The sequence below is a fragment of the Suncus etruscus genome, chromosome X (assembly GCF_024139225.1).
Source record: "Suncus etruscus isolate mSunEtr1 chromosome X, mSunEtr1.pri.cur, whole genome shotgun sequence".
NCBI classification, from domain to species: Eukaryota; Metazoa; Chordata; class Mammalia; order Eulipotyphla; family Soricidae; genus Suncus; species Suncus etruscus.
In genome coordinates, this window is record NC_064868.1 from 40,269,638 (window position 1) to 40,282,377 (window position 12,740).

At 38.8% G+C, this 12,740-nt stretch overlaps 1 protein-coding gene across 1 annotated transcript in view; it reads left to right on the top strand.

Moving 5' to 3' along the window:
• OTC (ornithine transcarbamylase) overlaps positions 1-12,740 on the top strand; it is a 152,945-nt gene that overhangs the window by 115,404 nt on the left and 24,801 nt on the right. Inside the window, exons 7-8 of the mRNA XM_049767118.1 lie at positions 10,732-10,785; positions 10,872-11,021. Of these exons, the coding sequence (XP_049623075.1) occupies positions 10,732-10,785; positions 10,872-11,021 (204 nt within the window). The remainder of the gene's footprint in view (positions 1-10,731; positions 10,786-10,871; positions 11,022-12,740) is intronic.

Here is a 12,740-nt window from a genome sequence, read left to right on the forward strand (position 1 = left end):
ATCAGCAGGCCCTTTGCAGTAAATGCCTGCCATGTGATAATGTGATGTCTGTTGTTGTGAAATGCATCAACCAAATCAGATCCAGGGGCTTAAAACACAGGAGGTTCTGTGCTTTTTTTTTTTTAGAGGAAATAAAGTCAGAATATGGAGATGTGCTCTATTTCACCGAGGTACATTGTCTCAGCAGGGGAAATGTCCTGAAAAGATTGAGTTGAGAGAAGGAGTGAAAGCCTTCATGGAGAAGGCTTTTTTTCTGTTTGCTCTTTCTGAGTCGAGTGATCACAAATGGCTCATGGACTTAGCTTTTCTTGTTGACATCACACATAAGCTGAATGTACTAAACAGGATGTTATAAGGCCTGGGGCAGCTTATCAGTGCTGCCTATGACAACGTGAGAGCATTCTCCACAAAATTTGTGTTATGGAAATCCCAGCTCTCTCAGACAAACCTTTGCCATTTCCCAGCATGCAAGGAACTTGTGGATGCAGGCATACCATTCAGTGGTGAGAAATATGTTGATGCTATTTTTAAGCTAGAGAAGGAATTTGATCACAGATTTGCAGACTTCATAAAGCACAGAGCCACTTTCCAAATTTTTGTGGACCCCTTTTCCTTTGATGTGCAAGATGCCCCTCCTGTGCTTCCAATGGAGCTCATTGACCTGCAATGCATCTCTGATCTCAAAGCCAAGTTCAGGGAGATTAGTGGAAAAGCAGACATGCATGAACAATTTTTGAGAGAATTGCCCCCTGGCTTCCCTGAACTTTCCCGAATGTTCAAGCGCACCATGTGCCTTTTTAAGAGCACATATTTGTGTGAAAAATTATTCTCCACATTGAACTTCAATAAGTCAAAGCACAGGTCTAGACTTAATGATGATCATCTTCAAGCCATACTGAGGGTCTCAACTGCTTCCTTTCTAAAGCCAAATGTGGTTCAGATTTGTGAGAAGAAGCGCTGTCTAATTTCTGGCAACAAGGAATAGGCAAAATGCCATGTTCAGAAGAACTGTTCATGATCTTCACTCAATGTTCTATTCATGTTCAGAAGAAATAATTAAAACTGTTAATAATGATGTTTGAGGACATTTTTTGTGAAATCACTTATGTGGCTCTGCCTCACCCTGACTTTACCTCCTGCGGCCCCAAGATAAATTGAGTTTGAGTCCCCGGCATTAAACATATAAAGAAAATATAGGCTTCTCCATTGACTTTTGAGATATTCTTGTGGGGGTGAAATCCAGGGCAAATTTTCATCCCAAACCCTGGTCTTGTTGAGTTTGAGAAATGATTTGTGGCAGAAAGGGCTCAGGTAGAGTTCTTGCACTGGGGGTCCTTCTGGAGCTATGTCCGGTATCAATCAATAGTCCACAGTTGGGGGTGAGAAGGAAGGCCACAGAGTATGAATCAGCAGGAGTGTTGGTTGTAGTTTCTTGCCAGGGGACGAGATGTGGGCCTGAGAGAGTATCCTTTTGCTTGGAAGCTGGGTGATAGCTTATTGGCACAGGAGGTTGGTCTCCATAACTAATGAGTTAAGAACTGAGAGCAAATTGTGTTAATAAGGAGGGTTATCAGATCGGGATTATGGGGTGAAGGGATAGTAGGATTTCTGAAGGGGGAGGAGGAATAGTATAAAGGAGGGGCTATATACACAATATGTGCATGGATTGTTTATAACTTAGGTTTGGCTCTCATAGAGGAGACCTCACTCTATGTACTCAAGCCCACATAAAGACATACGTTAGTGATCTAGTCTTAAGGTGTTGTTAGATGTTTGACCCTAATAGGATGGGTCTGAGTTGTTAAGGACTGTTAGGTTTAGCTTAGGAAAGAGAGGAAGGGAGAGCAAAAGATAAGGGGAGAAAAAATGGAAGACACTTCCTAAGAAGAAATACAAATGACCAAAAGATACATAAAAAATGCTCCACATAACTAATCAACAGGATGATGCAAATCAAAACAACATTGAGGTACCATCTCATGCCACAGAGATTGGAGCACATCACAAAAAATGAAAATAAACAGTACTGGTGGGGATGTAAAGAAAATGAACTCTAATTAATTGCTGGTAGTAATGCCATCTAGTTCAAACTTTATGGAAAGTGATATGGAGATTCCTCCAAAAACTGGAAATTGAGCTCCCATATGATCCAGCTATACCACTCCTAGGGATATACCACAGGGACACAGAAAAATACTACAAAAATATCGTCCTCACACCTATATTCATTGCAGCACTATTTACAATAGCCAGACTCTAGAAACAACCACGATGCCCTTCAACAGATGAATGGCTAAAGAAACTGTGGTACATATACACAATGGTATATTATGCAGCCGTCAGGAGAGATGGTCATGAAATTTTCCTACACATAGATGTACATGAAATCTATTATGTTGAGTGAAATAAGTCAGAGGGAGAGAAATAGATGCAGAATAGTCTCACTCATCTATGGGTTTTAAGAAAAATAAAAGTCATTTTTGCAATAATTCTTAGAGACAAAGGAGATGAGGGCTGGAAGTACAACTAATGACATGAAGCTCACCACGAAGAGTGGTGAGTGCAGTTAGAAAAATAACTACACTGACAACTAATATAACAATGTGAATGAATAAAGGAAGTAGAAAACCTGTCTCAAATGCAGGCAGGGGCTTGGAGAGGAGGGAGATTTGGGACATCCGTGATGAGAAGTTTGCACTGGTGAAGGTGGGTGTTCTTTATATGACTGAAACCCATCTGCAATCACATTTGTAATCAAGATGTTTAAAAAATATTTAAAAATGAAAAAAAAGTAAATATTGTAAAAGTAAATTTAAAAAATTAAGTAAAATAAAAGTGATTGGGTAGGTTCGTCAGATTTGGAAGGTTTTTCCAGTTTCTAGGCACTTCATCAGTGATGGGGATGGGCCATGCTAAATGAAGGTTTCAGAGTTAGATAATGGCTGGAGCAGTTTAAGATACACATAGGTTTCGTGTCTTGAGTACTAAGCAATATGGTAATGAGGCCTACCTATGTATGTGGTTACCTTATGTAGTATTGTCTGCTGCATCTTATGTATTGAAGTTCCTTTCATAAAGAGAAACTAACAGTGTGGGTTTTATATGACATAAGTTGAATTAATGATGATGAGGAAGAAGAGAAGACAAAAGGAGAGAAGGAAAGAAGTAAAGAGGAGAGAGACAGAAAGAAAGAGAGAAAGAAAGAAAATGTTAATTTGTGTTGGATGAGTAGGTCCTTTGCATAACTCTGTGGTTTACAGTTAACTGTTTCAGTGGTCTGAATGATCATATGCTTCAGATTCTGATAGAGGACATAAACCAAAGTAAAAGGCTATATTGGAATGTTTTATCAAGACATTATCATAATCCAAACTGAATATGGTATCTAGTATTACTGAGCACCAAGGTGTAAAATTAGCATGTCCACTCTTTGTATTCAAGAATCCATGTGGACAGAGAATGTGAAAGGTTATTTTATACCTAGTAAGTTTAAGATATTAAAACATATTGTTAGGAATTGCTGCAGCTGGAGTCTCTAGCTTCCAGTCATATTCTTCATCTGTATCTGTGTATTAGTAACCTAAGACATTATTTATAGGTCTTTGTAGTTAAAGGCTGATTACATACCTGTTCACTCTAAACATTGTTTCCGTTGTTGCTGGTTTCTTTAAGTTATAATGGGTAATCGAGGCTTTGTGTTGTTTCTCTTCCACTTGATTTGAACACTTCTGCCCAGTAATTGCTGAAAACTATGATGCTTGGAGTTTCTACCATATTAGACCATTGTGTTTGTTCTTGGAGTATTATATGTATATACAGTGTATATTCTAAATACTTCAGAGAAGTGCTATCATTCTGTATTTATCCTTCTTCTACTGGCTTACTTTATTTAACATAATATTTTCGAGATCCATCTATGTTGCTGCAGAATTCATGATTGTATTGTTTCTAACTGCTATGTAGTATTACATTGTGTCTAAATACCACATCTATAATCTACTCATCTATTGTTGGCATAGATGTTGGTTCCAAATCTTGGATATTGTACTAAGTGCTGCTATAAATAATGGAGTGCACAAATAATTTGGTATGAATGTCCTTCCATCTTGGGGATAGATATCCAGGAGAGCAATATCTGGGTCATATGGCAGCTCAATTCTGAGTTTACTGAACAATCTCCACACTATTTTCCATAGGGGTTGGATCAGGCAGCATTCCACCAGCAGTGGATGAGAGTTACTTTCTTACCACTTCCCTGCCAACAGATTGGTCCCATTGTTTTGATGTGAGCCATCCTCACTGGTATAAGGTGGTACCTCATTGTTGTCTTGATTTGGATTTCCTTAATGCAGAGTAAAGGTAAACATGTTTTCATGTGTCTATTGGCTATCTTTAAGTCTTCTTCGGAGAAGTGATTTTTATTTTTTCTCACAATTTTTCCATGACTTTATTAGATTTTTGGAGCCCACCTTTCTGAGTGATTTGTATATCCTAGATATCAGCCCTTTATCTGACACGTTCAATGCAAAAATTTTCTCATTCTGTTAACTGCCTTCTAGTGTTAACTAGGGTTTATTTCGCCATGCAGATACTTTTTAGTTTGATGTGGTCCAATTTATTCAGTTTTGATGCTAACGTTCTTGCCACTGGCATTCTATCCTCAAAGATATTTTTGATATATAGGTCTTGGAGTGTTCTGTATAGTTTTTCCTCAATAAGCTTTATAGATTTGGGTATGATTTCAACGCTTTTAATCCATTTTGAGTTGACTTTTGTGTAAGGTGTGAGGTATAGATCAATCTTTAATTTCGTACATGTGCTATCCAGTTGTTTCAACACACTTTGTTAAAGAGACTGTCTTTGTTCCATTTCAAGTTCTTGGCTATTTTGTCTAATATTAGTTTACTGTATATTTGGAAGTTTATCTCTGGATATTCTTTTATAAAACACTGGTCTGATACTCTCTCTTTCATCCAGTGCCATGCTGTTTTGATCACTATGGCATTATTGTAAAGCTTCAGGTTAGGTAAAGAGATGATACCCAGCTTCTCTTTTAGTATGTATTAGGCTAACCTGGGTCTTTTGTGGTTCCAGATTAATTTTATAATTGACTGTTCTGAGTCCTAATAAATAATGTCTGAATTTGGATAGGGATTGCATTAAATCTATATAGAAGTTTAGGTAAAATATTCATTATGATGATGTTGACTCTACCTAACCCATGAACCCCTTAGGTTCTCTTCAATTTTATTTTGAAGTGTTTTAGTTTTCATTGTATAGGTCCTTCACATCTCATGTAAGGTTGATTTCTAGGTACTTGATGTTTTTGGATACTTTCACCTCTACTTAGTTATTTGTATAGAGGAATGCTACTGTCTTTAGTGTATTGACATTGAAGCTTATTTGTATAGAGGAATGCTACTGTCTTTAGTGTATTGACATTGAAGCCAGCCACTTTGCTGTATTGGTTAATTGTTTCTAGGAGTTTTACTGTGGAATCTTTAGGATTTTCTATGTATATCATCTTATCATCTGGAAAAGGTGTTAGTTTGAGTTCCTCTTTCACTATATGGATTCCTTTCATTCCCTTCTCTTGTCTGATTGCTATTGCTAGGATTTCTAAAACTATATTGAGTAAAAGTGGAGAGAGAGGACATCCTTACCTAGTTTTTGACCTCAGTGGAAATGCTTTCAGTTTTTGGGATTAAGGATAATGTTGGCTGTGGGCTTTTTATAGATAAATGTAACTATCTTGAGGAAGGTTCCTTCCAGCCCTATTTTGCTGAGTACTTTCATCATGAATGGGTGTTGGAGTTTGTCAAATGCCTTCTCTGCATCGATTAATATAATCATATAATTTTTGTTTCTATTTTGTTGATGTGGTTTCTGATGTTGATTGATTTGCATATGTTGAAACATCCTTGCATCCCTGGGATGAAACCCACTTAGTCATGGTGCATAATCTTTTTGATGTAGTACGGGATACTTTTTGCTAAGATTTTGTTGAGGATTTTTGCATCTATGTTCATTAGCAAGATTGGTCTGTAGTTTTCTTTCTTGGAGGTGTCTTTGCCATCTTTGGGAATGAGTGTGATATTAGCCTCATAAAAGGAATTAGGAAGGATTCCTGTCTTTTCAATGTTTTGGAAGAGCCTCTGTATCAGTGGTAGTAATTCTCGGAATGTTTGATAGAATTCACTTGTAAAACCATCTGAACCTGGACTTTTGTTCTTGGAGAGTTTCTTAATTACTTATTCAATTTCCTTAGATGTGATTGGCCTGTTTAGGCTATCTAAATCCTCCTTATTCAGTCTCAGAAGATGGTATATTTTTCTAATAATCTGTCGGTTTCTTCTGGCTTCTCCACCTGACTGAGTGTAGTTGTTCATAATAAGTTCTCATGATGTGTTGGATTTTTGGGGATTCTGTTGTAACCTCTCCCCTTTCATTTGTGATCCTATGTATTTGTGTGTTTTTCCTCTATTTTTGTAAATGTTGCCAGTGGTTTGTCTATCTTGTTTATTCTATTGAAAAACTAACTCCTGGGGCCGGAGAGATAACACTGTGGTGGGGCATTTGCCTTGTAAGTAGCTGAACCAGGACTGATGTTGGTTTGAATCCCGGCATCCCATATCGCCCCCCTTGCCTGCCAGAAGATATTTCTGAGTGCAGAGCCAGGACTAACCCCTGAGTAATGCTGGGTGTGACCCCTCCCCCCAAAAGAAAAACCAACTCCTGGTCTCATTGACTTTTTGTATTCTTTTCTTATTCTCTAGGTTGTTTATTTTTGCTCTGTTTTTTCCCTGTCTTCTGGTTATGCTTGGGGTTGTTTGCTGCTGTTTTACCAGAACCTTAAGGTGTCTCTTTAAAATGTTGATATTGTCATTTTCCTCTTTCCTGATATAGGCCTTTATTGCTATGAGCTTCCCTCTAATTACTGCTTTTGCTGTGACCCACATATTTTGACAACTTGTCTCTTCATTATAGTTTGTCTCAAAGTATCTTTTATTTCTTCCTTGAGTTCCTCTTTGATCAAGCAGTTGTTGAGCAGCATGTTGTTTACTCTCCAGGTGTTGGATTTTCTCCATAGCTTCTTTTTACAGTCAATCTTGATCTCTGTTGCATGATAATATGATAGGGTGCTTCTAATAATTCTTATATTTGTAAATGTATGCAAGTTAGATTTAGATCCTAAGGCATGGTCTATTCTAGAGAAGGCTCCATGTGCACTTGAGAAGAATGTGTATTCTGCTTTCTGAGGGTGGAGGGCCTTATATATGTCCATTAGTCATAGTTCTTCTAATTTCTCATTTAGGGCTCTTATGTCTTTGCCAGTTTTCTGTCTGGTGGATCTGTCCAATGGTGATAGTGGAGTATTGAGATCTCCTACTACTATCACATTTTCTTCCATATGTTTCTCCAGGTTTGCAAGCAAATACTTTACATATTTTTCTGGCTCTGTATTTGGTGTATAAATGTTGACAAGAGTTAGTAATTCTTGTTCTAATATTCCTCTGATCATTAAATAGTGACCCTCTTTGTCTCTGATCACTTTCTTGAGATTGAATGCAATTTGGTCTGATGTAAGAATGGTTGTCTCAGCTTTTTTTGCTTTACATTGGCTTAAATAATTGGTTTCCATCCTTTGGTTCTAAGCTTGTGTGTATCCTGTACTTGTAGGTGTGTTTCTTGCAGGCAGAAAGAATTCGGTTTTTGTTTTCTAATTCAACTCTCTATTATGTGTCTTTTATAGGGAGAGTTTAGTCTATTGATATTTAAGGAGATTATTGACAGAGAGGGCTGTTGTGCAGTTGTATTGTGTAGGGTGGTTTTGTTGTAATTGGTTGTTTGTATTGTGTAATTCATCTCTGAGTAGATCATTTAGAATTGGCTTTGTTTATGAAAATAATACATGTTCTTTTTGTCTGAGAATAATTTTAGTCCTCTCTCCCATATGAATAAGAGCTTTGCTGGGTAGTGGACTCAAGGTTGGAATTTTCTTTCATTCAGTCTTTTAAATATGTCATCCCACTGTCTTCTTGCTTGAATTGTTTGAAGTGGGATATCTGGTTTGATTCTTATGTTTCTTCATTTGTTCTTGATTTTTTTTATTCCCTTATTGTTTTACGGAGTTAATCTTTCTCCTTTTTTCCCATGTGGATTACTATATCTTTGTGTTGGTTTATTAGGATCTATTTTATTAGGGACTATTTTCACCTGGATATGCATTGGAGCCTCTTTCCAGAGTGTGAGAAAGTTTTCTGCTATTATTTCCCGTACCACTTGTTCTTCCCCTTTCCCTATTTCCTCCCCTTCTGGTATTCCTAAAATCAGTAGATTCATCTTTTGTCTTTTTTTCATTAAATACCTAACTTTTTCTTCCAATGCTTTGCCTTTTATTTCCTTATTGTTTTTATTGTCATTTTTGGTTTGTAGTTTTCTTTCAATTTCTTCTATGCAATTCTCCAACTGTGTAATTCTGCTATTGTTGATTGCTAAGACATTTGTTTTTTCCTTTAATTCCATTTGTATTAATTCTCTCATCTTCTGTAAAAATTCTTCTTTGAGTTGGTTGACTTGTTCATCTATGAATTTCCCGAACTCGCTGGATTTTTATTGCCATAACTTTTTTTTTTTTTTGGTTTTTGGGCCACACCCGTTTGACGCTCAGGGGTTACTCCTGGCTAAGTGCTCAGAAATTGCCCCTGGCTTGGGGGGACCATATGGGACGCCAGGGGATCGAACCGCGGTCCGTTCCTTGGCTAGCGCTTACAAGGCAGACACCTTATCTCTAGCGCCACCTTCCCGGCCCCTGCCATAACTTTTATTCCCACCATTAAGTCCTCATCTATTGGGCCCATGCGTTTTGGTGGACTTGGGAACTTGCTAGGGTTACTCTCTAAATCCCGGTTGCTAGTGTCTTCCTTAGTTTACCCATATTTCTTTGCTTTTTTTTTTTTTTTTTTTTTTTTTTTTTTTGGTTTTTGGCACTCAGGAGTTACTCCTGGCTCTACTTTCAGAAATTGCTCCTGATAGGCTCAGGAGACCATATGGGATGCCGGGATTCAAACCACTGTCCTTCTGCATGCAAGGCAAATGACTTACCTTCTGTCTATCTCACAAAGCCCTGTTTCTTTGCATTTGATTTGACTCGGAGTGTTCTGCCTTGAGCTTTCAGCTCTTCTTTGTCACCTGTGGTGTGGGTCTAGGTCCCTTCTCTGGAGTGCAGCTTTAGGCCAGTATGATGGCTGTGGTCGCTGTGATTTGGCCCCAACCTCAATTCTCTTTCCTCTCTTTACCTGCCAGAAGTCTTGGGTCCCCTCCACCTTGCCCAACTACGGCAAGGTTTCCCCTCCCCCTATAAATGCCAGAAGGTGTGGTTGCGTGCTGCTGGTCCAGACCTGGGTCAGATTTCCCCTCCCCCACTACCTGTCAAAAGATGAGGTTCACTTCTGTGTGTGCCTATCACAGCCGCGGTCTGCCAGCAGTGATTCTGAGTGCAGAGCCAAGAGTATCCCCTGAGTATCATAAGGTATACCCCCCAAAGGAAAAAGGAAAAGCTTGTTCTGGGATGACAAGACTGATTTTTCTGCAGCAAGATGTTGAGAAGAATTAAAAGAGACAGAAGCAGGGAATATTGGTGGGGAGACTGATACCTTTATTTAGCTATGACTGAGAAACAAGTAGTAAACATTGAAGGCTTCAGATAAAAGCAGCTGGCTCTGATGTACACAACAGATGGGAGGTTGAGGAAAGAGGCAGATTGGCTACCTGTAAGGAACGGCACAACTTAGATACGATCAGCTTTGCCTAGAATGTCCCTGAACTTAGTGATGACATGGGAGGGAAGCAATTGTGGAAGAAAACTTGAGTTTTTACATTTCTAACAGTGACTCTTTCCCTAGATTTGGAGCCTTAGTTGACTCTCTCACTTTCTAAACCTACCTTTAAGGAAGCCACTTTAGCAAAAAAAAATGTGTACTTGCTGTGTAAGGCCACCTCTAAGCAAGCACCATGTATTCAGAACATTGGCTGGTGAATGCTAAAGAATAATATGTGTATATTTAAGCTGTTAATATTTAGCTGTGATGGAGCAGAGGCTGTTGGAGGTTTTACTGAAGATGAAATATTATTCTAAGGCTGAAAGCATTATCCACATGGAGTAAGTGGGAAAAAGCATTTCAGAAAAGAAAGTATTTAAAAAATACCTTGCATAAGTGAATTGACAAAAAATATGCTAACTGCAGACTTGGTGTAAACTATAGTGGAGAGTGAAGAGAAAGGATTAAGAAATGGTTCATATTTATGGTGGGATGGCATTGGAACTTTGGGGTGAGCTGATACATACATATCAACATTTGAAGCTGAAATTCCATAACATTGTAGACCCATGGAAAAACTATCAATATGAATAAAAGTATAACATGCCAAAAGACACTGAGATGAAACCGATGTGATTATAAAATTTTTATATGATCCTTGTTAAGATAAAAGAATAAGATGTCTTGCTGAGAGGCAAAAAAGAGGGTGGGGAGGAAAATTTGTTTCATTTTAAATTGGAAAAAAGTACTAATAATGCTTGAAATTTTAAATGTGAAAAATTATATTCTACTCAACAAAATAGGGCTACAATTGTAGGGATCTGGGAATGTTGTTGAAGTGAAAATAATGCACATATAAGAAAAATATGCAATAAAGTTACCTGGATAACAGTTATACTCTCTCTTGCAGGGTTATGAGCCAGATCCTAGTATAACCAAATTGGCAGAGCAGTATGCTAAAGAGGTTTGTATGAAGTTCTTATGTGTGAAGTTCTAAAGGCCTTTCTCTTTCTGGTGAAGATGGTTAACTGAGTGCTTTTTTTATGCTAGAATGGTACCAAGATAATGCTGACGAATAACCCTTTGGAAGCAGCCCGTGGAGGCAATGTATTAATTACTGACACCTGGATAAGCATGGGACAAGAAGAGGAGAAGAAAAAAAGGCTCCAGGCTTTCCAAGGTTACCAGATTACAATGAAGGTACAAATTGATGCCTTTCTGAAGGTCAATTAATTCTGTTTAGAAAGGCCTGTACTGTCTAATCTCTCATGCACTTTGGGGAGAAGAGATTCCTTCTATTCCTAATAACGTATTCCTGAGATCTCTGCCCTGAAGACTGGCAGTCTCATTTGCAAAGACACTTTTTGTCCTGGATTAAGGAATTTGAAATCTGGGCAGAAGAAACAAATAGGTTTTTCCCATTCAAAGCAAGAGGAATTTTAACATGCTTTATTATATATGTGTTTGAAGACATTAGGTTATTTCTGTTGAATTCAGTGTCCTCTGATTTAAGAAAGGTCCCACAATTATATTCATCAGCCTAATACTTTCCTTTCTTTCCTCAATACTTGTAAATTCACCTCATGCACCACACAGATAAAACACAATTTAGCCAGCAATATAGTGAGCTATGCAAATAGGAACAAGAGATTAGCTTAGGAGAAAGTTAAATTTTGGAGGTAACTTGGGTACAGGAAGTTCTGAAAGCGGCTTCTTTGTTGGGCTTCAGCTGGTCTTGGATCCTACATCTTCTCCATACTCACATTTTTGTTAGGCTTCTGGGGTTTCCTTGATAAGCTGCTTCAGGTCTGGGGACCGTGGTCCTGGCAAAAGGCTCTACTGGTAGAGGAAAGATGGTAGACAGTGGCATCTAGGACGCTGCCCAGAGTCTTCAACTCCTTACCTTTCATTGCCTGCTTCTGTCTCAACTGAGGTGGTCTCAAGCACCATAGGGGGTGGGTTAGCTGAGTGAGGCCGGGGGATGAATAGACAGAACCTATGTCAATTGGGAGCATATCTGCTACCTTTCACCGGCATTCCACCAGGTCTGGAAACATTAACAGCTTTTGGTCCCCTCTCTCTTTTCACAACATTAAACTCCACAGTCTCCTCATCTCCAACACTATGCAGAAACTTCCTATTCTTCTTAATAGCTGTCCAATGAGCAAAAACATCTTCTTTGGTGTGATTTCTGTTAATAAATCCATAAACATTCAGGATATTGAACTATTTAACAGTGCCCAGTACATGGATTGCCAGCATCAGCTTGTATATTTGTCTCAGTGTGTGGGGCATGGGGGTAACTTTGGTTGAGCCATTTTCAGACTCTGAGTCTGCAGAGATGGTAGGTGGCTTATCATTCTTGGGAGAAGGGGGTCTCTCTGGTTTAGTTCTAGTAGTAAACAATAAATTATCGGGGGCCGGGCGGTGGCGCTGGAGGTAAGGTGCCTGCCTTACCTGCGCTAGCCTAGGAGACGGACCGCGGTTCGATCCCCCGGCGTCCCATATGGTCCCCCAAGCCAGGAGCGACTTCTGAGCGCATAGCCAGGAGTAACCCCTGAGCGTTACCGGGTGTGGCCCAAAAACCAAAAAAAAAAACAAAAAACAAAACAAAAAAACAAAAAAACAATAAATTATCATTTCTGGGAAGGCCTTTAGATTGTGAACTCATCACCATTGGGAAGGCACTCTTCTCCTCTGGTGGCATGTATGCAGGAGAATTTAGAGGGAGTCTGGCAATACAGGCCAGAGTAAGAAATGCAGGTAGATGGACCAGAGCAACACAAAGACTTTCAGAACAGGAACCATGTTAATGAATGTTCCAGTGAAAGGCACAGCACATTTAGTCCTACTGGAGGGTGCTGTCATGGTGATAATCCACCAAAGGGGCAAGTCACAATTAGCACTCACCATCACTGA